The following is a 25,834-nucleotide window of genomic DNA, read 5'->3' as shown; positions in this document are numbered from 1 at the left end:
CGAGGTCCTGGTCATCGAGACGGCACAGATGCCCGCCAGTATGGTCTTACTTTAAGGGCAGCAGTGGCAGATCGCACAGCTTTCACAGATCGTATGAGAGGACCTATGAGCCCAGACGTACCAACACTAACTGTTGCGCACCGGTTACAAGCTCTGGGACCATGGGCACACACATCTGCAGCACGTCTTCCACTCGCACCATAGCACCAACGTGCAGCCGGCCGGTGTGGCCGAGCGGTTCTAGGCGCTTCAGTCTGGAACCGCGCGACCGCCACGGTCGCAGGTTCGAATCCTGCCTCGGGCATGGATGAGTGTGATGTCCTTAGGTTAGTTAGGTTTAATTAGTTCTTAGTTCTAGGGGACTGATGACCTCAGATGTTAAGTCCCATAGTGCTCAGAGCCATTTGAACCAGCCAACCACCAACGTGCACTGTTCGACTAGTGCCATCAGAGGACAACTTGGAAGATAGAATGGCGCGCCATGGTCATCAGCGATGGCAGCAGATTCTGCTTACACGCAAGTGATGGTCATTTGCGAGATTGACGTAGATCTAGTGAGTGCCACCTCATAGAGTGCATTCGCCCAAGGTACAGTGGCCCCACTCCACGCCCTATGGTTTGGTGTGCGATTAGTCACAATTCTCGTTCACTTTTGCTAAGCAGCTCTCGGTACGTGCGGAATGTTGTAAGACTTCTTGTGCTGTTCTTGCAAAGGAAGGTGACGTGTTGTTCCGACAGGATAACTCTCAGCCACACACTGCAAGCGAAACAACGTGCTCTACAAGACGTGCGGTAACCTTCTTGGTTAGCACAGTCCTCGGACTTGTCTCCAACCGTGCGCGAGTGCGGTATGAGTGGAAGAGATGTGACTCGTGCAACTCGTCAACCAACAACTCTTTCAGAACTATGTGAATAAGTCGAGCAGGCGCGCATGACACATCATAGGGCAGCATTCGCAATCTGTATGCTCGGCTGGATGCCAGAGTCATCACCTGCACTGCTGCCTGTGGGGGCTACAAGTACTAATATGGGTGTTTTGTCAAGGGCTGATAGGCCTACCTGATACCTCAGAAACGCTTGTGTTACTGAACTGAAAATGTAGCCATTTGTGTTGAATTCTTCTAGGGTTATCAGCCATAAAGCAAAGGTGTTCTACAGATATGTAGACGACACTTTTGTAGTGTGGCCCCATGGCAAGGAAAAACTACAGGAGTTCCTACGCCATCTCAGTCGTGTACATGACAGCATCAAATTCCCCATGCAGGTAGAAGAGAATGGCTGCCTTCCCTTCTTGGATTTTTGATCAAGAAATATCCGGACGGTACGTTAGGACACTCGGTCTACAGGAAGAAGACGCTCACGGACATACATCCCAATGCTCGGAGCTGCCACCATCCAGCCAACGTAACTGAGTACTGAACACCTTAGTACAAAGAGCCAGGTCGATCTGTGACAGCGAGAGTTTGCCGCGTGAGTTATCACAAAATGGTTCAAATGGCTCTGAGCACTATGGGACTTAACATCTATGGTCATCAGTCCCCTAGAACTTAGAACTACTTAAACCTAACTAACCTAAGGACAGCACACAACACCCAGCCATCACGAGGCAGAGAAAATCCCTGACCCCGCCGGGAATCGAACCCGGGAACCCGGGCGTGAGAAGCGAGAACGCTACCGCACGACCACGAGATGCGGGCTAAGTTATCACATCTGCAGGAAACCTTCCGAAAGAACGGCTACACCGAGAGACAAATAACACACGCCTTGCGTGCAGACAAGAGACGGGAGAAGAAACCAGAAGAAGACGAAGCAAAACGTGTGGCGTTTCTGCCGTTTGCTGGACCGCTAACGGCCAAGATCGCAAGAATATTAAAGAAGCACGGAAATAACAACCATCTTTCGCGCACCGAAAAAAGTCAAAGATATACTTGGCTCAACCAAAGACCAGCTGTGATTACAGACGCCGAGCATTTACAGTATTGAGTGCGAATATGGGAAGGAATATATCGGGCAGACGTAACGATGCCTTTCCCGTGGCTTTACTGAACACATCAGGAACGTACGACTGGGACAGACAAACAAGTGCGCGTTAGCAGAGCATAGCATTATCGAGGGACACACCCTAGGGTTCGAAAAAACGAAGAAGTTGTACAGTGCCAACGGTTTCTGGGACTCGATCTTCAAAGAGGCAGTGGAGATATGCCAGCACACAATTTAGTAAACAGGGATAGCGGTTTTCAGCTCAGAGCAGCGAGGAGTCCCACAATTGACAAAATACGTCAGGAACGCTCCGATCTGAAGGCAGCGGCGTCCGCAGACAGATTGGATAGCCACTGGATCTCGACGCGCCCCCCCCCCCCCCCCCCCCCCACTATCGATGCGGTACCGCCTTCCCGAGGAACGTGATTGGCCGGCCTACAGTAGCGGACGACGGCCAGAAACTATGTAGATATGCAGAGCACAGAATCCCGACACTTCACCAGAAGATGGTGGGATGGTGGGTACGAAACTCATGAAAACGTAGGGACAAGACAACGCCACCACTCGGCTGATAACCGGAGAAGTATTCATCAGTGGAATAGGCTGAGAAAGACTTCAATCGCATGTAGCCATTTCATTTAGTCCATACGCACTTTTGCAATAATAAATGTTTACTGAACTAGAAACCTCTAAAAAGCTGTACTATTTTTTTTTTCTGGCAGCATATTTCACTAAATCAGGCGACGCACTAAACTACCTCATTCTAGAGTATGTAATGAAATATATACATGAGTCCAAGTCTCGGTAACTGAGTAAAGTAGGACTAACTGACTAAACTACACTGCAGGTACAGCAAAGAAAACTTGGGTTGTGTTAATGTGTAGGTGCTGGCTGGAATGGTGCATTTGAAGTCATAGAAAGTGTCGAAATAATGTACACTGTTGGATATGTGGTCAACAGTAGCCAAATAATCTAAACAGGAGTATAAACGTGGAATATGAAATAGACTTCATTACTTATCGCGACCTTTAATTTTCATGCTGGAGAGCCAGTGAAGGATGTGGAAGAAATTATCCAAAAGGAACTGAACATCCTTCAAAAGCTAAAAATTTGTATCAATCTGTTTTGATAATTACCTTTTATTATCAGAGACTGTAATTCCATTTTCAGGCAAAAATGGGTGCTATCTATTAAATTCTTAAGTCGTCATTGCTTAGTAGTAAAGTCAACATCGTCGTTTTCATTAACAATCCGACATCTCGAGGAAAAAAATCTCCTCGTGACTTGAGCTTTTGAAATCTAACGTAATTTCAAACCATCCATTAGCTCTTCAAATTCTTTTCCGGCCTTCAGCCGGTTAAACATGTCATCTGCACACATATTTCCTCGGTCCACCTGGCTAACAACTGATTCAGACCGTGGACGACGGAACCTTTATATGGAGCTAAATACGAAAGCGCATGTGATAATATGAGTGCGAATATGGGATGGAATATATCGTGCAGACGTAACGATGCATTTCCCGTGGCTTTACTGAACACATCAGGAACGTACGACTGGGACAGACAAACAAGTCCACTATCGACGCGGTACCGCCTTCCCGAGGAACGTGATTGGCCGGCCTACAGTAGCGGACGACGGCCAGAAACTATGTAGATATGCGGGACACAGAATCCCGACACTTCGCCAGAAGATGGAGGGATGGTGGGTACGAAACTCATGGAAACGTAGGGAAAAGACGACGCCACCACTCGGCTGATCTTACTACTGCCCCACATCGAATTTTTTATCGCTGTCTTGCTCAGTTTTAGGAAACCAAACGAAGAACACGTTTTGCGCCCCCGTCTCTGGGCGGACCGCTTGAATTTATGCTTGCAACTGCGTGACTGGCTGTGACAATTCCATGACAGATGTTTCGCCGAACACAATCCAGTGTCGATTTTCTAAACCGGGTTCTTCCACCATTGATCTTTGAGGATAGCATAGATGTAAGCATCTCTAGAGTTCCGTTCGGCTTGCTCCACAGTGCGTACTGTTGGTCCGATGTAGTGCCGTGGTGCAAAAGTAGTTGCAGCGTCTCCAGTGGTGAATACCGTCGAAAAACTATACAAATTTCGTTAAAAATTATTACTCACGGCCGCCGATTCAGATGCTGTTGTTTCTTCACGTCTGATGAAAGAGGATTCCAAGTTTCACTTAGTGAGTATCCATTATCACGGTTAATGATACTATCTGTTAGTCTGATTTCGACAGATTCTTTTGAAACGCAATCCTAACAACGCGAGGCGTTTGCAATGAGTTGTGTCTCATTGTATAGCGTCCTGTGTAGTACAGTGCTCAGTCATCGCAGATTTGTCAGGTTGTAATAATCGCGTACGTCGATCATATTCAGCACGTCTCTCATTGACGGTACGAATAGTTTGGCCAGTGTATATCTTACCGCACTCACGTATAATTTTGTAAACGCCAGGCTTCCTCAAATCTAAATCGTCCTTAGCAGAGCGAAGAGGTGCTCTAATCTTAGCTGGTGGACGGTAAACACATCTGATTTCATGCCTCTTCGAAACACCACCTATCTTAGCAGACACGTTCCCAGTACGTGGAAGAAAAGCCACAGAACTAAAAGTGTCTGCAGCTGTTTAGGCAGTAATCCAAACTCAAAAGCACGTCCAATCTGTCTCTCCGTATAGCCGTTATCATTAAACACGTCCATGAGGTATTGTACCTCATATAATAAATTCTGAGCATCCTAGACACCATATGCTCTTTTGAGCAAGGTCCGTAGAACACCTGTACGTTGAAACAGTGTGTGACATAGTCACATTCCACTAGCTCATCTTCTCGATATTTGCTAATCACCTACGATCTAACAAATAATTTCCTTCCTACACCTTTCGTCCTTTCGCATAGGTATATGTCTAACCAATCTACGTTTTATTTCGCTAACACAATATATTTTTTTGTTTTTAATCAAACCTTCACGGGCTTTGAGCTGCATCACATAGCTAAAACCCTACGAGCTATCGACAAAGGTCTCCTCTGTCATTATCATGTGGTTAGTGACTGCCGTGTTGCTGTGGGTATATTGGGTGGTCAGATACGGTCTGAAAAGCTTGTAAGGGTGTTTCGGTGTAAGTTGTGCTGAGAAATAATTGTTAAGAAAAAGAATTCCGAGTTAATTAGCAGAGAAGTTAGCCTATCCGGCCCTTGAGTGAAAAAATTCAAGTGGCCCCCAGAAAGATATTTTCTCAGAGCGTAGTGCGCACGAGACTGCTCAGCCTTTGTCTCGGATTCGATCTTACTACTGCCCCACATCGAATTTTTTATCGCTGTCTTGCTCAGTTTTAGGAAACCAAACGAAGAACACGTTTTGCGCCCCCGTCTCTGGGCGGACCGCTTGAATTTATGCTTGCAACTGCGTGACTGGCTAGCCTCAAAGCATGTTAACTCGGAAATGCCGCAATTCATCGAACTTTTTTTTAACAGTTATTTTTCGGCGTAACCTATCATGCAACAAATTTACAATCTTTCCAGACTATTTCTGACCACCCTGTATAACCGCTCTGATGGCTGTGACTTCACTAGTTCCTCACCAATTATGGTAATGTTTTCATCTCGTGTCCGTCACGCCCGCTTCAACTTTCCTGTGGCCGGATCCCGAGCCGTGCTGAGCTGCAAATGGTCATCCTTATTGATGGGGTTTTCGGGTATTGTTATTTGTATAGCTTCGTTTACTCGTATAATGCTATCCCAATAACTATTCCATGACAGATGTTTCGCCGAACACAATCCAGTGTCGATTTTCTAAACCGTGTTCATCCACCATTGATCTTTGAGGATAGCATGGATGTAAGCATCTCTAGAGTTCCGTTCGGCTTGCTCCACAGTGCGTACTGTTGGTCCGATATAGTAGCAACCACACTCACATCGTGTGTTGTATACTCCAGGGTTCTGATCCCTATATCGTCCTTAACGGGCCTCATCAGGGATCGTACTTTTGTCGGAGGCCTGAATACTGGTGAAATGTTGTCGCTGGTCAGGAGCAGGCTAATTTTTCCCAATTATGCATCATAGAAAGGCAAATGCGCAAGTTTGTTAGTGTCTTCTTTAGTGGTGTTTTTCTAGGCGTCTTACCAAATGTGTCCTGTGGTATCTGGTAGTGATTGTAGTCACTATTCCGGAAGACTATTCGGGTATCACTTAGGCAGGATTTAAGCGTCTGAGTTTCCTTTAGCACGATGGAAGAGTGTGTTCTTAGCTCTCCTTGTAATACCGATCATTCCTCACAGATAACCATTCATTCTGTCATTCGAAACTAGTAAAACACACTAATTATAAAATTTCCACTAAAACATTTTGCAAGCTAAGTTTTAAGAATTTTTATTTGGTCAAAAACACTCCATCTCATATTTACTACTTTGTTTTCCCGCCGTCATTGCAATCGTTATCGTCATCTGTCGTATGTATAACAACTGCTCAAAGTTGTCTATGACGTCAGTGTTACTTTTTACTATATATCAACCACCGCCGTAATCAAGGTTGCTAACCCATGTCTGCGCAGTGTCTCTCAACTCTAAGACAGCAAGTGCGATTCTTGATGGTGAAATAAATTATTAGCACCGGTATTCGTCCATATAGTGGCGCAAATTTCCTGAACATCAGACTTTGTCCAAAAAGTTGAATTAAATTTGAAATCAAAGAGGACGACTGTGCACAGAGGATGGAAACCTTTCCCGATCAGGCAACTCAACCAACGCATCCGCGTCATCCAGTTCCTTTACGACAAACTTTTTATGTTGTACTGTCTTCGTTTTGGTACAAATTTTATTTATTGTGGACAGAATAGCGTAATTTTCGAGGACTACTAGTAATAAACACGTGATTCCGAACATGAGATCATTAGAGTAGAATCTAGTCTTCCACAAGGTACTTGGTTGTCCACAGAAAATCCCTCTTTATTCTCTTTCCATGCTCTCCTTCTGTGTTAGGCGGTATACGGTAACCATGGAAAACTTGCAGTATGTTAGGAGGTCCGAACTATGATTTTTAGTATTTACTCTGATACCTGAGTCTCTTACTTTCTCATGAAATTATTTACGGAAACCAAATAAAATCAGTCAGGATATTCAAACGGAGAATAGAGTTTTCGAGCCTTATTCTTGACTATCATTCTTTGATGTAAAATAATTTTTGCAAAATTATGCAAACTCATAGCAGCATATCGGAACGACGATTTGCACCTCTGAATGTCATTCTTTCGCTGGGAGCAGCTGAAGAAACCAAATGTTTGATTCCGAGACACAGGCCGTATAAAGGTACGGCAGAATGTTCTCCTATGCAGATTGAAGGATTCATCTTGGGAACTAATCTTCAGTCCATCTTTCCCATCCGGAGCTGCTACAGGGAGATCACCAAAGGAAGAGAAGGAAGAGGAAGCGTCGATAGTACTACACCATGGCAGCAATTTCATCTTGATCCGTCCCTTTCTCTCTCTCTCTCTCTCTCTCTCTCTCGCTCTCTCTCTTTCCCAGCTCTGATCTGTCCTTCGGTGACCACTGTTCTCATTAGGGTTATTTATTTTGCCTGTATAGCTGGTCCCCCGGTCTGTCACCACGGTCATCAGTTAACCTGAAAGAGGGAAGCCTTATTCGACATCTGTCTCTGGATCGCGTCATAGTATTTTCTCTTACCGTGTATTACATTTTCTGAGACTAGCCGGTTTACCAAGGCTACGCCCGTTAATCCGAAGTGCAATTTCGATCCGGATCTGACCCACCACCCAGCCTCATAAAGTGCTCGTTAAACTATACGAGCATATCTCCTGATTCGCTGCCGACTCCCATCAAAAGTTCCATTCGGGTTATTGCAGAGCTCATGGTAGCTCCTCCCACATCGTGTGGTGGAGTGCTCAGGTAGGTTATTACGGCAGCCCTATCATTTGTAAATATAATGATCCAACACGCCGACCACAGTACACAATTAATCAATGCATTTCCAAATCTATTATCGTAATAAATAGTATCTTAAAACGTATTTAGTCTGACAACTCTAATCACGCTGTCTGGTGCAGTCTCAAATATCTCTAAGTCTTTTAAATCATCAACGATGGTTACAATGTATGTGTTCGTTCATACATTGTCAGTATCTTCACATTTTGACATGCTTGTAGGACTGAAGAAGATGGTAACGTGAAGACAGAGACATTGTATAGAGACAGACAGTGTAACAATAATTGACGTATTCGTGTCTCGAATGGCTAAAAAATGGCGATGAAATATTTGTCTCTCCCTGCATGGAAATCACGAAATGTGCGATATTGTCGAATGTGGGCTTAGACGTAGTGAAGATTGGATCGGCCCTGGGGGCGCGCTCAAGTAGCCGACGTGGTCAGACGGCTTCCAGCTGTGACACTGTGCGGTCGCACTCATCCCACCAATCAGTGCTCCGTAGGCGTGTTGTTGAAACGCGAACGCGACCATGCGTCGTTGTATTGACTTACAGCACCGATACCGACCTGCCACGGTGATATCATACCGATAAGCTACAATCAAACCAACGTTGATCGCATCCTACAAGAAGGCCGAAGGCCCATGAAATACACACATGAAGAAAAAGGTTTGCATCACCTCACTTCCGAGAGTTCCGGAACCTGTACAAAAATTTGGAACAGAGATCAACATAAACATCATTTCCACCCTTTTTTATTGCTCATGAAAACCACACATTGCATGTTCTACCACCATACAGCCAGACCCTCAGAGTTTGTGGTCCAGATTGCTGTACAGCGGTACCTCTTGTATTGATTGATGCATGCCTGTATTCGTCGTACCATACTATACAGAAGTTCATCAAGGCGCCGTTGGTTCAGATTGTCCCACTCCTCAACGGTGATTCGGCGTTGATCCCTCAGAGTGGTTGGTGCATCACGTCGTCCATTAACAGCCCTTTTCAATCCATCCCAGGCATGTACGATAGGGTTCATGTCTGGAGAACATGCTGGCCACTCTAGTTGAGCGGCGTCTTTATCATGAAGAATGTCATTCACAAGATGTGCACGGGAGGGGGGGGGGGGGGCGCTAATTGTCGTCCATGAAGACGAATGCCTCGCCAAAATGCTGCCATATGGTTGCACTATCGGTCGGAGGATGGCATTCACGTATCGTACAGCAGTTATGGCTCCTTCCATGACCACCAGCGGCGTAAGTCGGCCCCACATAATGCCACCCCAAAACAGCAGGGAACCTACCTCCCCCTTGCTGCAATTGCTGGACAGTGTGTCTAAGGCGTACAGTCTGACCGGGTTGCCTCCAAAGACGTCTCCGACGATTGTCTGGTTGAAGGCATATGCCAAACTCATCGGTGAAGAGAACGTGATGCCATTACTGAGCTGTCCATTCGGCATGTTGTTGGGCCCATCTGTACCGCGCTGTATAGTGTCGTGGTTGCAAAGATCGACTTCGCATGGACGTCGGGAGTGAAGTTGCGCATCACACAGCCTGCTTCACACAGTTTGAGTCGTAACACGGCGTCATGTGGCTGCACAAAGAGCATCATTCAACATGTTGGTGTTGTTGTCAGGGCTCCTCCGAGCCATAGTCCGTAGGTAGTGGTCATCCACTGCAGTAGTAGCCCTTGGGCGGCCTGAGCGAGGCATGTCATCGATAGTTCCTGTCTCTCTGTATATCCAACATGTCCGAACAACGTCGCTTTGGTTCACTCCGAGACGCCTGGACACTTCCCTTGTTGAGAACCCTTTCTGGCACAAAGTAACAATGCGGACGGGATCGAACAAACGTTTTGACCGTCTAGGCATGGATGAACTACAGGCAACACGAGCAGTGTACCTCCTTCCTGGTGGAATGACTGGAACTGATCGGATGTCGGACCCCCTCCGTCTAATAGGCCCAGCTCATGCATGGTTGTTTACATGTTTGGGCGGTTTCAAAAAAATTACAGATGCGTGTGAAATCTTATGGGACTTAACTGCTGAGGTCATCAGTCCCTAAGCTTACACACTACTTAACCTAAATTATCCTAAGGACAAACACACACACACCCATGCCCGAGGGAGGACTTGAACCTCCGCCGGGACCAGCCTCACAGTCCATGTTTGCAGCATTGGGCGGTTTGCTGACGTCTCTGAACAGTCAAAGGGACTGTGTCTGTGATTCAGTATCAACAGTTAACATCTGTCTTTAGGAGTTCTGGGAACCAGGGTGATGAAAAACATTTTTTGATGTGTGTAGAACTGTTTCTTCGAGGCGTCATGCACTTATAATCGCAAGAAGTTATACGCATGCATTTTTCTATTGTATCCAGTACCGTGTACCTCAAAGTGATTGACAAAGCGGTCGGTGACAGAGGCGGCACGACATGATGTCATGGATGATCGAAATCTGATACAAACGAAAGGACAACTCGCCGGAAATCCGACTTCGCGTCCCGGTCGAGCACAAAATTTCGTTTGTAAAAATAGCTGACGTCAGTCCAGATTCACAAAATGGGAATACATTTCTTCAATTAAAATGAAAATTAAAAGAATGTTAAGTTTCTCCATTACAACTGGGGTAACGTTACAGTGTATTGAGGTAAACTACCTGGCATTTTGGATGATTTTCCTGTACTACCTGAAATTCTAGTAGATGCAGAAATGCAAGTCAATATTTTCAAACATGTAGCCATTGCAGCAGGTAACAAAGTGAACACCAAATATTACTTTTTTTTTGTTAATACAAAATATCAGCCGAAAACGTAAGTAACAATTTGTAAAAGCCGAAAGTTTCAGAAGTTCAACTAGGTAAGAGACGTTCCGATAAATCAAGGAAATGGGTTACAAAAATCGGAAGTGAGGAAAGGATACATAAAACGTGAAATAACTAAGATTATCTGTGGTAGGCAGCAGGCAGTTGAGATGGGTGTAGGTTAGAGGCATACCTGCCCCTCAAGTCACACAGAGCAAGCTATAAAGGAAAACAATTGTTAATTTTGAAAGGTATTAGAATTTCAGAGAGAAGAAGTAAAAAATGCAAGATAACTCTGTAATTCTGTTGACATGACAAGAGACTTAGAACATCATATGAATGAGATGGATAGTGAATTGAAAATAAGCTGTAAGATGACGATCAGCAGAAGTATAACTAGGATAACTGAGTGTAATCGAATGAAACCTGGCGACCCTGAGCGACGCACATCAGGAAATGAGACTCTGAAAACAGTAGATGAGTTTTGCCGCGGGTAACAAAATAACTGACGATGGAAAATCCAGAGAGGACAAATAACGCAAACTGGCAAAAGAAAGAAACTCATATCCGGAAAAGGTGAATTTTGTTAATATTGAATACAAATTAGTGATTTCTGAAACTATCTATAGGAAGTTTAGCCTTCTCTATAAGTGAAATTTAGACTATAAGCGCTCTAGAAAAGAAAAGAGTAGAAACTTCTGGAATGTAGTGATACAGAACAATTCTAAAGGTTAAATCGTATATTAGTTAACTGAGGAAGAGATATGTAATCGAACAGAAAATAAATATATGGCATTATTTGACTAAAAGATGGGTTCAGTTGATAGGATACATAATGAGGCACCACGGAAACGTCAATTTGGTATTAAAGTGAAATGTGAGGATATAAATTGTAGAGGAAAAGTAAGGCTTGTATAGAATCAGCAGATAGTTGTAGATTGCAGTAGTTACAGAGTGATGAAGGGACTTGCACAAGCTACAGGGTGTAAATTTTAAGTTGACAGACCAGAATAGCTCGAAAAATAAGCTTCACATGAAAAAATATGTAGAATTCGAAGTTGATTATTTTCGAAGGGGACATCTGCTAGTGCTAAAATTAGCCCGCCACCCCAGCCCCCTGGAGGTGGGGCGAGAGGCAACATTAAAATTTCAAATGGGAACTCCCATTTTTTATTGCCTAATCAGATTCTACATAAAAAACTACGTACATTTTGTCTTAAACATTTGTTTTGATTCTTGATAGTTCGCGCTGTATTTCAAGAAAATCCATGTTCTTATTTTTGCGTGGAAAATGGTTACAGATAAATAAAAAATACTTATTTACTTCGTAAATTTTGATTCGCTAAAACTAAAACTCTCCGTCTCTCCCCATAGTTTGGGGTTTGGGAGAGAGGAATTAGAGTTAAACAACCAAAAGTTATCCGAATCTGCTGAAGAAATTAATATTTGGGTCTCAATATATATATTCTTACTGTCTTTTCTTGTTAACAATATTGTGCGTTAATACTCGGCAGAAATACAACCTGCATTTGGAACGGACTTCCTCAACTCTTGTGCAGAGAGGTGAGCAGTATACTTCTGCATCCATTTTCTGGGGGACTGATGACCTTCGCTGTTTAGTCCCCCTTAAACATCCCAACAACCACCACCACCATCCATTTTCAATAAGCTACCACAAGAATTCAAGCAGTAATCCATGCGCTTTCAAATCGAAACTGAAGATTTTCCTCATGGATCAGACCTTCTATTCTGTTGAGGAGTTCCTTGAAAAATTAAGTTGATTCTTATGTTACGCTGTTGATTGCACTTATATAACTTATGGCTTAACTTTTTTGGGTTCATAAACATTTTATTTTTATCTGTTATTACTTTTATATTGTAGTTTCATGTTGTGACACGTTTCATGACCTTGGAGATTTGCTCCTCAATTTGGTCTTACGGAACTTGACGTGTAAATAAATAAATAAATGTAAGATGACAATTATTGAACTATGCTAAAAAAACATGAATTTGTTACAAACTACGACGTACACAAACTTTATTCAGCTTGTAGACCTCACTACAGAAATTCAGATTTAGCTTATGACGTGTTCGACATGCCTGCCATTATTGACGATGATGTGGCGCAGACGAATAGGTAAATTCTACATGACCCGCCACAATGTTGGAACATCGATGCTGTCGACGACATCCTGAATGCCTGTTTTCAGCGTAGCAATGGTTTTGGGGTTATTGCTGTACACATTGTCTTTAATATAGCCATACAAAATGGAGTCGCATGTGCTCAAATCCGAAGAATATGGCGGCCAATCGAAGCACATGCCAGTAGCCTCTGGCACCCCAGACCCAGAATGTGGTCCCCAGAGTGCTCCTCCAGGACATCACACTGTCTTGTTTCGATGGGTTCGAACTCTGTCTTGCATGAACCACATCCTGTCGAAGTCAGGGTGGATAACGGTGATGAAATCATGTCTCAAAACTTTCACGTGCCGTTCGATAGTCACCGTGATATCCGAGAATATCGCATCGATTATTGCCTGACTGTACACTGCATATCACACAGTCACCCGTTGAGGCTGAAGATATTTCTCGATCGCGAAATGCGGATTCTCAGTTCCCCAAATGCGGACTCTATCCAAATAAAAGTGGGCTTCGTCGCGAAGCGAAACCAGACATGCGAATACTAATTCCCGTCATGCCACGCGGCCAACCGTGCAGTTTGAAAGTCCTAACGCAAACCGTTCAGAAGTTCTGGCGATTTTATTTCCTGTAGTTCAATAGCTGTCACCCTGTAGAACCAATAAAAGTCGATAATGAGACTGTAATGGTTTTATTCAAGCACGTGTCTGTGTTAAACTGTAAACTGGATAAACGAAGCGTGGTATAGTTCGAAGAGGAGGCTGCCAAATTAAGGTTGGCACCTTGCAACGAAGCCACAGAAGAGTATATTCGCTGCATGCCACACCGACGAATGACAAGCGCCGGCGTAGACACCCGTCCTAGAATTTTGCCACATCGCCGCAATGAATGGTCTATTTACTCTTGAGCAGAGGAACGCTCAACCTGTTCGCAGTCAGTGATTAAGACGACAGCGTCGACCTGGACAGTCATCTTCATATCGACAGGGTGTTCGAAAATTCCCGTTCTATACTTCTAGGACTCGTATAGGAGAGTGAATAGATAACTTTTTGATTTGAAACTCATGTTCGGAAACATACCGTTTCCATGCAATAGTCATCTGAAAATATGTACATCACCTATTTTGTAATTTCACTTATTAATAGCCAAAGAAACACGCGTCGTCGCTCGTGTATCGTCGACGGGTTCTCTTCAGCGTGATGCAATACGGCGTCATCCATTTTGGATGCGCGGCGTCTTCTTGGAACACCACCGTCACGCCTGCTGGCGGTGAAAGTACTTTTACTCGACGTATTGTGTAATTGTGTGTATAGTATGGAGTCGGAAGTTGTGGGTAACGATCTTAATCAGCGCGAGGAGCAGTTCTTTCACTACGGTGAGCTTCAGCATACAGGATCACTTCGTTATATTCTGCAAATGTCTACTCAGCCATATTGCTCTAACACTCACAGACACGTGGATGATGCTCCAACGAATCAAATGACATCAGTCGATCAGACATAAGTGCTCACCACCATGAGTACCCTGTTGCACACATCCCTAACAAACAAGTAGGGATAGGAACTACATATATGGAAGTAGAGGGCACCACTTCACTACGCGCCATATCGCTGTTGCTATGTCGTATTCCTGCCAATCAGAAGCTGTCATTTGAATACAAAAGTGGGAGCCTCGCTAGTTTACGACAGTCAGTTTTAGCCCTGACGACGACCATGGAGGTAGTGGTCGAAAGCTTGGAGTTTTATCCTGAATTGAGCGGGATGTACACCGAGAGATTTTTATTCAAGAAATACATCGCGAAAGACTTCGTAGCCAAGTTTTCAGACGGCTGTACCATGGAAACGGTACTTTTCTGGACATGGGTTTAGGTTCAAAATATTATATACTCAATGCCGTCTAGAAGTCCTAGAAGTTTTAATGGGAATTACCGAACAAAAATCACACCGGTGTGCAAGTGAAGGTGCTTTCGTACGCCACAACACAAAGCATTAGAAATAGGAAATATGGGAAAAATTTTGGGTCCAGTAGGAAACATTGTGGCCTAGAAACCCTGAAGTAGTAAAGGAATGTTTCGTAACACCCAGCAAATAACAGCAACAATAAGGTAAAAAGGACTAATATTTTTGTGGACATTTAAAAATAATCAAGGACAATCGGCTAACAAAATAGAACTTCATGTATCTCTGTGGTAAGGTATTAACAAGAAGTTGCATTCCAGAAGTTAAAATTTAGACATACGTTAAGCAAAGTATGTAAGAGCATAAGAAACAATTTTTTTAAGACAGAAAGAGTTTAAATTCAATTCCCAAGGAAGCAGCGGTGAGGAAACAGACATATGGTGGTCTGAAGAGAGAAAGAAAATTAGTGAAGATATGAAATAAAATTGAAGAAAGAGAAAACGGTAAATGAAAATTTAATACCTTTGGCACATATACCATAACAGACTATAAAGAAAAGAAAGAAAATTTGCTGTCGCGAAGAATAAACAACTGGCTACTAGACAAAATGTCTTTACTTAAGGAAGTCGCTCGGAACTGATTTGCGTGCCATCACCGGAGTGTCGCATTCCGTAAGGCAGTACTCGCTTCTCCTAACTGGGCCCGTATACCAAACACACTTGCGCAATGCTCTTCCTGCTACGCTCGTCCCATTTCGGCCAGAAGGGGATGGAAGAGGAACGCAGCGCAAGCAGGGAGGGACTTTACGGCCGCCGGAACCCCGGGAGATGTTTTAACAGCGGAGCGATAGCGCGGCCCAACTCCGGCCCAGAGCGGAGGACTCGCCTCTGACGAGGCTGCGCTCCTCCGGAAACTTCACCTGCCGCCGCTTAGCCAACTTCCAAACAGCTCCCAATTTGTTTGTCGGCACACGAGCTCGTTTCGCCCAACTGACACTTACAACTGCGGCTCGTGGAGGCTCCAGGCTGATTCGGTGTTAATTCGAGTAGCGTATTAGGAATGCACACTCGTATAGAACAGTATGAAAGAGCTGCGAATAGGCGAATGTCCTTTATATTTTAAGAGTCTCTCAGTCATAAGTCTAGCACATTTATGAATCTTAAGAGGAATGTATTAGGGTGAGAACACAGCTCGAAATGAAACTCAGAGAGTGCCGATGCCAGTGAAGTTTTGTTTTCGCGTATTAGGTTCGAGTAGTTCGAATGCGATCTGAAGACAAGTTTTGTCTACAGGACTTTTTTTAGCAATCGTGCTGTGTACGCTTATTTCAAATAGATACATTGGAATGCAGCTGCCATTTAAAATCATCCGCTTCTTGCAATTAGTCGTCAGCAAAAATTTGTCCAAAGGTCTTTGTTTTCTGCTGGATGGTCCAGTCTCAACTGCCACAGAAGAAAAATCCGAGAATCTGAGGCATATGGTACAGCAGGAGCGGTGATTAAACAGGTAGGAAGTAACGGACGTCAGATGCATGTAAGAACAAACAGTACGCTACATTTTACGCAAACAATCTATGACAAAAGTCTATGGAAGGTGGACAGGTCTTTATGAAAGCTGAACACAAATTCTACAGAATTTCTGACCAGTATTCAGACTATGTTAGAAATACTCCAACTTTATCCTTCGCTGCACTCTGATGAGAAATGTAAGTACTGCAAAAGAAAAGAAAGTTATTTCATCTATCCCAAACCTTATGAATGACATTTGTAGCACAGAACAGGTAATTTTCTTAATACATACGTTACAGAGGGTAAAACAATAACTTTGTAATGCTACTCAGGTACTCTGAACCAAATAGATGTGACAATTCCTACTGCGTAAGGACATTATGCATCTTGTTTGATGGATTGATATTTGTAAAGCAGGTAAATTTTAAATAACAACTGGTAGAACAGCTACCAGATTAGTACCCTCTGATCTCCATTTATTTCTATCACTAAGAAAATAGTAGGTGAAAGACATTTTCACAGCAACCAGCAGGTTATGTCAGAAATAAATGAAATCGAAGAACAGAAATGCATTACAGTACTGCAAACACATTAGACCAAATCCCATGACCTGGAAGGGGACTGCCTTGTAGAAGCAAAGTAAAATTTTTTATTTTTGTTTTTTCCATGGATTATTCTTTTAATAATTCTGTAATTGTTACGATAATCGTAAAAAGCATTTCAAGGGGAGAAAGGTGGGAAGTAAAGAATACAGAAGCTGCATAAAATGGAAGAATCGGAGGTTGTTCAGAGTTCTAAAGAGAGCATAACGCAACGACTGAAAACCAGGCGAAAGAAATGCAATAGAGGAAGATTGGATAGCTTTGATATACAGAAGAGTGAAGACAGATGTGGACCAAACAGAAAAAGATAAGGCTCAGTTCAAATCGTAGGAGAATACACGAGATTGCGCATTTTATTGACGAAAGGAGATAATATGAAACTGCAGCAACTGCATCTGGGACACTGCCTGATAATAAAGGTGAACTACCCAGAAGAGGAGAAGGAGGCGAAATTAAAGGGCGTGGTTGAGAGGGTATGTGATATTGTTTCAGCGATTACAATATAGAGTCAAATGTACAGAGAACTTGGCAGTGTGAGCCAACTTGTCAGTTTCACGTTGCATCACTTCTAGCCAGTATTCTTGCATTGATTTGTTTCAGAAGAGTGTCATAAGGCCATTACATCCTGTCCTAAAGGAAAAGTGACCGAGGTGAAGTGACCGACATCATAGCTAACACGATCTTTATATCCTAGATACTGGAGTTGACGTGCGAAATGGTGCCACACATCTTATATTGAGACAGTTTGGGGATCTTGCTGACGTCACGTATATTGTTCATAGAGACACTTGCCATCTGTGGATGAGCATTATCCTGTTGAGAAATTGTATCAATAACGAGTGTATACAGAATGACACTGCCTCGCCGCGGTGCTGTCACAGCTCCCTCAAATTCTACTACCCGTGATCTGAGGTCATACCCGACAGGTCCGCATATCATGACGTCAGGAGTGATACCGCTATTCCCATCCATAGTACTGGGAGAACGGGACCTAATCCCTGGGTCGCGACCGTATTAGCCAATGATGGCAATCCGGGTAGTGCAAAACTGTGATTTACTGCTGATCACAATGCGATGACGTTCTTCAGCGGTCCATTGTTCCTGGTCATGGCACCATTCCAAACGCAACCTTTAATGTTATGTTGTTTACGGAGCTTAGGCATAGAACAAATGTTCAAATGTGTGGGAATCACCATGGGACCAAACGGCCGAGGTCATCGGTCCCTAGACTTACACACTACTTAAATTAACTTATGCTAAGAACAACACACACGCCTATGCCCGAGGGAGGACTCGAACCTCCGGCGGGAGGGGCTGCGCAATCAGTGACATCCCGCCTCTAGCCACGCGGCCACTCCACGCGGCAGGCATAGAACAAGATTCCCCTCGTAAGACAGCTGGTAGTCTCCGACCCATGGCACGAGACGACACAGAATGTCGCCGGGAGTCCATCACTTTTTCTCAGATGGCACCCAGTACGGCAGCCCTCCGTTGTTGTTGTCAGACGCAGTCGACCACAATCTTAGAAAAGAGTATGGTTGATCTCACGTTCTCGTGGAGTACACCATCGGGCAATTGTTACTTTCCAATCCCCAGCAAATCAGTATATTGGATGAAACTAAGAGCCGATCAAACGGAGACCCACGACGATACCCATTTCAATTCTGTCAGATCCTGATAATGCTGTCTCAAACGATTACGTTGCATCTTTGTGTCATTCACAGTGATCTGTCATTATACTACACTGTTTACGCTCCTTATATAACCTACCAGGCCTGATAACAACACCAAACAAGAATAAAACCAATCCACGGTGGTGCCATTTTGCCTGCCTCAGAGAACTACGACTCTAATGATTTACATACGTACCGATGTTGTGCACGTTTATAAAACTAAGATACGGCGATGTCTTATGGGGGCTTAATTATTATCTTTTCTTCGTTTTCAGACTGCACAAATAGACTATAGATGTCTAAGAAATGAGATTAACAGAAATACAAGTTGACAAAGAGTGAATGGTTAAAGGACAAATGGAAAGTTGTAGTAAGCTGCAAGACTGTGGGAAAGATAAATGCCGCAGATAGGAACTTGGGAGGAAAGAGAAGCAATGTATGTATACCGAGAGCTTAGATAGTAAGCCAGTCGTAAGCAAAGAATAGGATGTTATCAGGTGGAAGAAATACTTAGAAGAGGTATTCACAAGAAATGAATTTGAAGACACTGTTTTACAACCGAAATGGGAAGATGATACTGAGTGGCCAGCCATGACAGAACTATTCCATTTGGTGTATAAGATATATGAGACTGGCGAAATACCCTCTGACTCGTAGAATAATGTAACAATAAAAATTACATAAAAGACCGGTGCTGGCAGGTGTATTACCTAACTATGAGTCTAATAAGTCATGGCTGCTAAATACTGATACTAACTGGTTACGTAAGAATGGAAAAACTGGTAGAGGCTAATTCCAGGGAATATCTGTTTGGGTTACGGAGAAATGAAAACACGAGGCAATGCTCAGTGTGTGACGAGTCTCAGAAGATAAGTTTAATAAATTCAAAATTTAAGTTTATTGTATTTGTGGATTTAGGGACAGCTTTTGACAATGTTGACTTTATTGTATTCTTTGAAATTCAGAAACTAGAAGATAATAAAAGTAGCAAGAGAAAAGTTATTCACAACTTGTACAGGAAACACAGTGCAGTTGTAGGCATCTAAGGACGCCAAAAGTAAACAATAGTAGATAAGTAAGTGAGACAATATTGCAGCCTATCTCCGAAGTAATTCAATCTGTACTTCGTCTAGCTGTGATGAAATTCATGAAGAGAATTAAAGTCCAGGTAGAAGAAATAAAAACTTATCATATTCCCTGATGGCACTGAAATTCTGTCAGACACGGAAAAGTATTTCGAACAACAGTTGAATGGAACGTATAGTGCCTTGAAAACAGGTTGTAAGATGAATATCAACGTCAGTAAACCAAGGGCAATAAGGTGTAGTCGAATTAAATCAAAGGATCCTGAGAACATCGATTACGAAATGAGATACTAAAAGAAACCGATACGTTTTGCTATTTCGGCAGCAAATAACAGACGATGAGTGAAATGCAGAAAATATTAAATGCACGCTGCCGAAACTCAACTAAGTTTGGCGTCTTATTTCTTAATCTAATCCCTTGCATCGCCTAATTTAATTCGACTGAATTTCATTGTCTTTGTTTCGTTTATGACGATATTCATTTCATCAACTCTTTGCAAGACACTATGCATTCCGTTCAACAGATCTTAGAAGTTTTTTTTTTTTTTTTTTGTTTTTTTGCCGTGTATCAGAATTTCAATGTCATCAGCAAACGATCCGTTTTCATCTCTTATCCCTGAACTTTACTAGGCCTTTTCAAATTTTTCATTAGTTTCCTTTACTGCTTCCTCAATGTGCACACTGGATAACAAGGAAACTACACAGTGTCTCCCTCCTCTCTCCTGTCTCCTTTCTGGTTCGTTCGACCCATTTACACGCATTTTGATTTCTTGTGTACGAACTTCGCTCCGTGTATTTTATCCCCCATAATTTCAGGGTTTTATAGAATGTTTCCAGCCAACATTGTGAAAAGCTTCCGTCTAGATCTATAATTGCTGTAATCGTAGGTTTTTCTTACTTCAGCCAATAGCATTAGGATCAGTATTTTCTTCGGGTGCTACTAAACGTCTTCGGACCCCAACTGACTTTTCCCCAGTTCCGATTCTGACGGTTATTCCACCTTTTCATAGATAATGTATGTCACAATTTTCCAACAATTTGTTAAACTGGTGATTCGGTAATACGCCTTCCAACACATAACTTGTTTACCATTGGAATTGTTACATTCTTGTTGAACTTGAAGGGTCGCATTCAGAATATCAAAAAGAACAATATTGTCATTGTTGGTTTTGCCAATGTTGGTTTACTCCAGAAGCCTTGTCAAATTCTTCTAGCAGTATTACCCATCCATCTCATCTATATTCACTTCCTCTTCTCTTTGCATAAAACTGTCATCAAGACTCTTTCCATTATATAGCTCTTCTATAAACTGTGCTTTCCTTCACAATCATGAGCTCTCAGCGCTGTACTTGATTATTATCTGAGGTGTTGAAGTTCGCACAGACTCTTTTCTCCAAATGTTTCTTTAACTTTCCTTTAACGGCTAACTGTAATATAGTGATGCGTGATTCTTATTTAGCCATTCCGCCTTTTCCACTCTGCACCTCCTATCAATATTTAGGCGCCCATATTCGACTTAGTGTTTCACTTGCTACATTATCTTCTTTGTTTTCTAGGGATTTCTTCTAGGCTTTTCCTTGCTGCCATTTTCTCTGTTGTCTTCACTAATTCATTACTCAAAGCGTCCCATTCCTCTCCTACTGCGTTCCTTTCCTTGTTTTGGTTAGTAATTACCTAATGTTCTCTTTTAAACTTTCAGCAAACTGTGTTTGTGGGAACTTATCCAAGTCCAGTCACATCAATTTTCTATATTTCTTGCAGTTCCATATCTTCAGTCTGGGATTTCTAACCAATGAATTATGACCAAAATCCAGGCCTTAACTGGAAATGTTCTAAATATCTATCTTACCATTACGTTATTTAAAATCTTATGACTTCACATATACTTTATACAGATACAATTCTTTTTTCATTATTTTTAAATTAAGCATCTTCTGTATTTGAATCGTGCGCTCCGGAAAACTCCACCAGGTTGCATCCGCTTTCATTCCTTTCCCTAGTCCATATATTTTTCCTACCACTGCTTTTCTTCGTTTCCGATTATCTAATTGCAATTCACTTTCAAAACTATATCTTTTTGTAAGTTTACGAGGTCTTCCTGTCTCTATTGCTCTTGTCCCTCCTTCATTTTCATAATTTACAACACTGAATGAACAACCAAGGAGCCAGCATTTCCATTCATTTTTCTACTGAAGTTTTTGTGTGTCTCGTATCCTAATTGGTGAAACTATACTTCTTCAATCCTCTGTAATTACTAAGAGGTCATTAGATATAAGAAACCGATCTAATAATAATCGCGTGTTAATATGTTGCATATAAACCAGAAAAACAGTCACATACGAGATAAATGTGAGCATCAGTGCAACGAACAGCAACAGACTGAAGAATTTACGGGTGCGAGGTGCGTTAATTTCATTGAAAATATAAATGGAAGTAATGTATATCATCACACGGCGTATCGCATGTGGAATTACAAAAACTAATTATTTGCAATATTGACTTATGGAAGAAGAGGCGAAGCAGAAGCCCTTAGTTTTGCGTCTGTTGAGGCGCACTGAGAACACAGCCTAGGTAAACGATGTAGAACAGTTTTATTGAAAAGGACATACATAAAAATACGCCTCCTTTGAAGAAAAGTTAATCATTACAGTAGTTTGCTAAAGTTTGTGATTAGCAGCTGAAATTACGAAAGCTTGGACTTAGGAGGAAGCCCTTAATGACGAAACAGTCAAAGTTAACGTTCATTTGCAAGCAGAACGAAATGACTTAGCGAAGGCAGACAGCCGGTAGCAAGTTCCTGCTCGTCTTGGATGCAGAGAGAAAGTCATGATGATTCTGAAGGCAGACACTGGCGGCTCTCTCAGTCAGTGTTGACATCTTCTGCATGGGATTGTATGTGGTGAGGATTGCAGTCGAGAGTGTGACTAAAGAAGTGAGGGTGCAGCCAACGCCTGGCCTAGAATTCGACGAAAGATGCTCGGAGTGGCTTTATGTCATCCTAAACACCCAGGTAGCCCGCAAATGCAAACAGGTCTGCAGGGCCATCAACCTACCGCTGCACTTGCTCAGCCGACTGCTGGCCCACGAGGCAGCATGCATGGTCGAAACCCCTTCATGCTTAGGCCGCTGGTATACCATTGCTGTCTGAAGGGTAGCCGGACTATAGGATGTACAGTCCACACACAGCAAAGAGCATAAAACCAAGAGCAAGGAACTCAAAAAACCTTTCTTATTCTTTCGTACAAATTTTATTACATGGCTGCTCAATGTTGACGAATGTTTCTCATCTATGACAACCTTGCTCGGCATTAGGCATGTTGTCATACGATGGTTTGGAGCTTTATCCATATGTGCTCCACATCTCCGTCCTTGATCTGAATATACACAAATCGGAAAAAACAATGACCACAAGCCATTGCGAAATCGTTTGCCAGATACTGGCGTTGTGATCGCTTGAAATAGCAAGGAAAGTATATAAGTTGGGATGGGAGAATCTTTCTTGTGACTATAAGGGTCACAAGTGAGACAATCCTATTACATCAGAGATTTTACCAAAAGGGGGCATTGTTGTGGGCCGGCGTCTGGTAACGAGCATACTGGAAACGAGAAGCTGGTTGGCTGTTCGTGTGCCACCATCTGGCCATGTATAGAAGTGGTTGAAGGACGAGAAACCATTAGTAGGCGACAAGGTGTTGGACGTCCACGCTTCATCACGGAGCATGGAGGTCGGAGGGTTGCCCAATCCATAAAGTTAGGTAGGGGATGATCTGTGGCCGACCTGACAACTCAGCACGAGGCTTCAAAGTCCGCCTCCATAGGTGAGTGGTGAGCGTGGTGGAATACCATGCGAGGGGCCCGTGTTCGATCCCCGGCTGGGTCGGAGATTTTCTCCGCTCATGGACTGGGTGTTGTCTCTATAATAATTTCATCCACATCGACACACAAGTCGCCGGAGTGGCGTCAATTAAAAAGACTTGCACCAGGCAACCGGCCTACCCGACGGGAGGCCCCAGCCACGTGACAGTGCTTCAGAGCGCACCGTTCAGTGTTCATTGTTGAAAATGGGCCTCTGCGTTGAAGTGCTGACATCATCAATTTAAAATTGTAGTGGAATTGAGATCATCGAGATTTGGTCACGGATCAATGAAAACGAGTCACTTGGTAGGGGGAAGGACGTTCCTTGTTGCACTGAACAGAGAACCATGTCTGCGTTCGCCGGCCGTGGTGGCCGTGCGATTCTAGGCGCTACAGTCTGGAACCGCACGACCGCTACGGTCGCAGGTTCGAATCCTGCCTCGGGCATGGGTGCGTGTGATGTCCTTAGTTAGGTTTAAGTAGTTCTAAGTTCTAGGGGACTGATGACCTCAGAAGTTAAGTCCCATAGTGCTCAGAGCCATTTGAACCATTTGAACCATGTCTGCGTTCGCCAGCAAGCAGTTGAACGGCTGCTTAGAAGATGCCTCATGGTACAGGCGGAGGCCTGTGGGGGCAATGTTATGGTATGGAGCGAACTCACTACCATTTGCATGGGACCTATGGTAGTAATAGAAGACACCATGACACCTGTGGACAACGATAATGTTATTACAGAACATCTGTATCTCTTCATGCTTCATGTCTTTCTCGACATCTCACATTAAGGTAACTATTTTTGTCACAAGGATAGAATTTTAAAAAAAATCGAAATCGGCGTGTAATTTACGGGGAACTGAGTGAACTATAAATACATGTCTTGTGCCTCATACGTCGAAAACCTACCGAGAACGTCGAATCCCTGGTGTATTGCGATGCAAATCAGCGTGAATACGGTATTAATCAGGAGGTCATAATGTTTTAGTTAGTCATTGTACGTAGCTGACTCGTCAGATACCCTGCATTTTTTTTTTTTTTTTCCTTTTACTGTAGGGGTAATGGTGGACGCCGGTACGCACGTGTTGCAGGTACGTGTTGCCGCTGTCGACGATGGCGTACCTGTTCGTGCGGGTGTCTCAGGAGCTGAAGACGCAGGGCGGCCCGCTGGCCGTCATGATGTACGAGGCTCGCGGCCGCGACGAACACGGCCGTAGCCACTCCGCCTGCCACAGCTACAGGTGAGGCGCGCCGGCATGAGGTGGCGCTCAGCAGCGAAAAGTCCTAGTGCACGACACTCCCAATCACAAATACAGGAAATGTGCAAGGCTGTGATTTGCTTTGCTGCTGGTAAACCTTTCGGGTGTAAGGTCATGGTCCACGAAACGCTTCTGTTCCTTAACTTTTCGTGCAGAACTTGCGCTGAACATTTTCAGAGGCGTTGCTCCTTCGTTGAATCTTGCTGACTGGTGCACCTGTGAAGATCTAGCGCAGTTCTTTACGACACGTTAGGAACGGATGAGTTTCGTGGATCACGACCTTGTACCCCGAAGGGTTTATTCGCAGCAATGTCATTCGGTCGTGAAGCATTCATTCTGTTATTTGTTCTCGTTGCATTCTCCTAACAGTCCTTACCTGTCGCATCTGAAACACGATGTCAAGCTGCACCTATTCCGAAAACTTCGGTCATAGGAAACGCAAATTGTGCTCTTCTCGCATGACAACCTGAAACCCATATATCGAGGCAGTCAGACAGTTGCAGCTTTCCTTGGGTCCCGGTAATCATATAGCTCGTTTTCACAACAAGTAAAATTTGTCACTGGACAAAGTATATCTTGGAAGAGACCAAGCAGCATGTTATCGACATATCTAGGAGTAATTTCTGGAGTACCCAACGGAAGTATGTTGAGGCTCTTCCGGACTGTGCTATGCATTAATTATCTGCCAGAGAATACTACAGTAATCCAAGGAATTACTAGATCATCAATGGAAAGCTACTGCAACGCGTCATAACAGCTGATGAAACAAGGGTTTACCGATATTGAGTCGAAACTAAGGTTCATTCGTCTCAGTGGAAGCGTTGTGGATCTCCAAATATAGCTTGAAGTAGCCAGTCCGATGTGAAGTTTATGGCTTTTAGATTTTAACAGCATGACCTTTATCCACAAGATCGAAAGATAAAATTACAAGTTCAACGGATTTTTCCAGAAGCATTCAAAGAAAAGAACAAAACTAAATTTGTGCTGAAGCACTTAATGGATTTTCCACCACAACAATGCACCTGCCCACTCTTCGTAGCCCGTTAGTGAAGTTTCGGCAAACAACGCTAGTGTGATGATGCCCTGCATCCATATTCGCC

At 43.4% G+C, this 25,834-nt stretch overlaps 1 protein-coding gene across 1 annotated transcript in view; it reads left to right on the top strand.

The window, feature by feature from the left end:
- LOC124624664 (prolactin-releasing peptide receptor-like) overlaps window positions 1-25,834 on the top strand; it is a 553,962-nt gene that overhangs the window by 436,890 nt on the left and 91,238 nt on the right. The window contains exon 4 of the mRNA XM_047149123.1: window positions 24,567-24,716. Coding sequence (XP_047005079.1) covers window positions 24,567-24,716 — 150 coding nt within the window. The remainder of the gene's footprint in view (window positions 1-24,566; window positions 24,717-25,834) is intronic.

Source organism: Schistocerca americana, chromosome 1 (genome assembly GCF_021461395.2).
Source record: "Schistocerca americana isolate TAMUIC-IGC-003095 chromosome 1, iqSchAmer2.1, whole genome shotgun sequence".
NCBI classification, from domain to species: Eukaryota; Metazoa; Arthropoda; class Insecta; order Orthoptera; family Acrididae; genus Schistocerca; species Schistocerca americana.
This window is presented reverse-complemented; position numbering and strand designations above follow the sequence as displayed.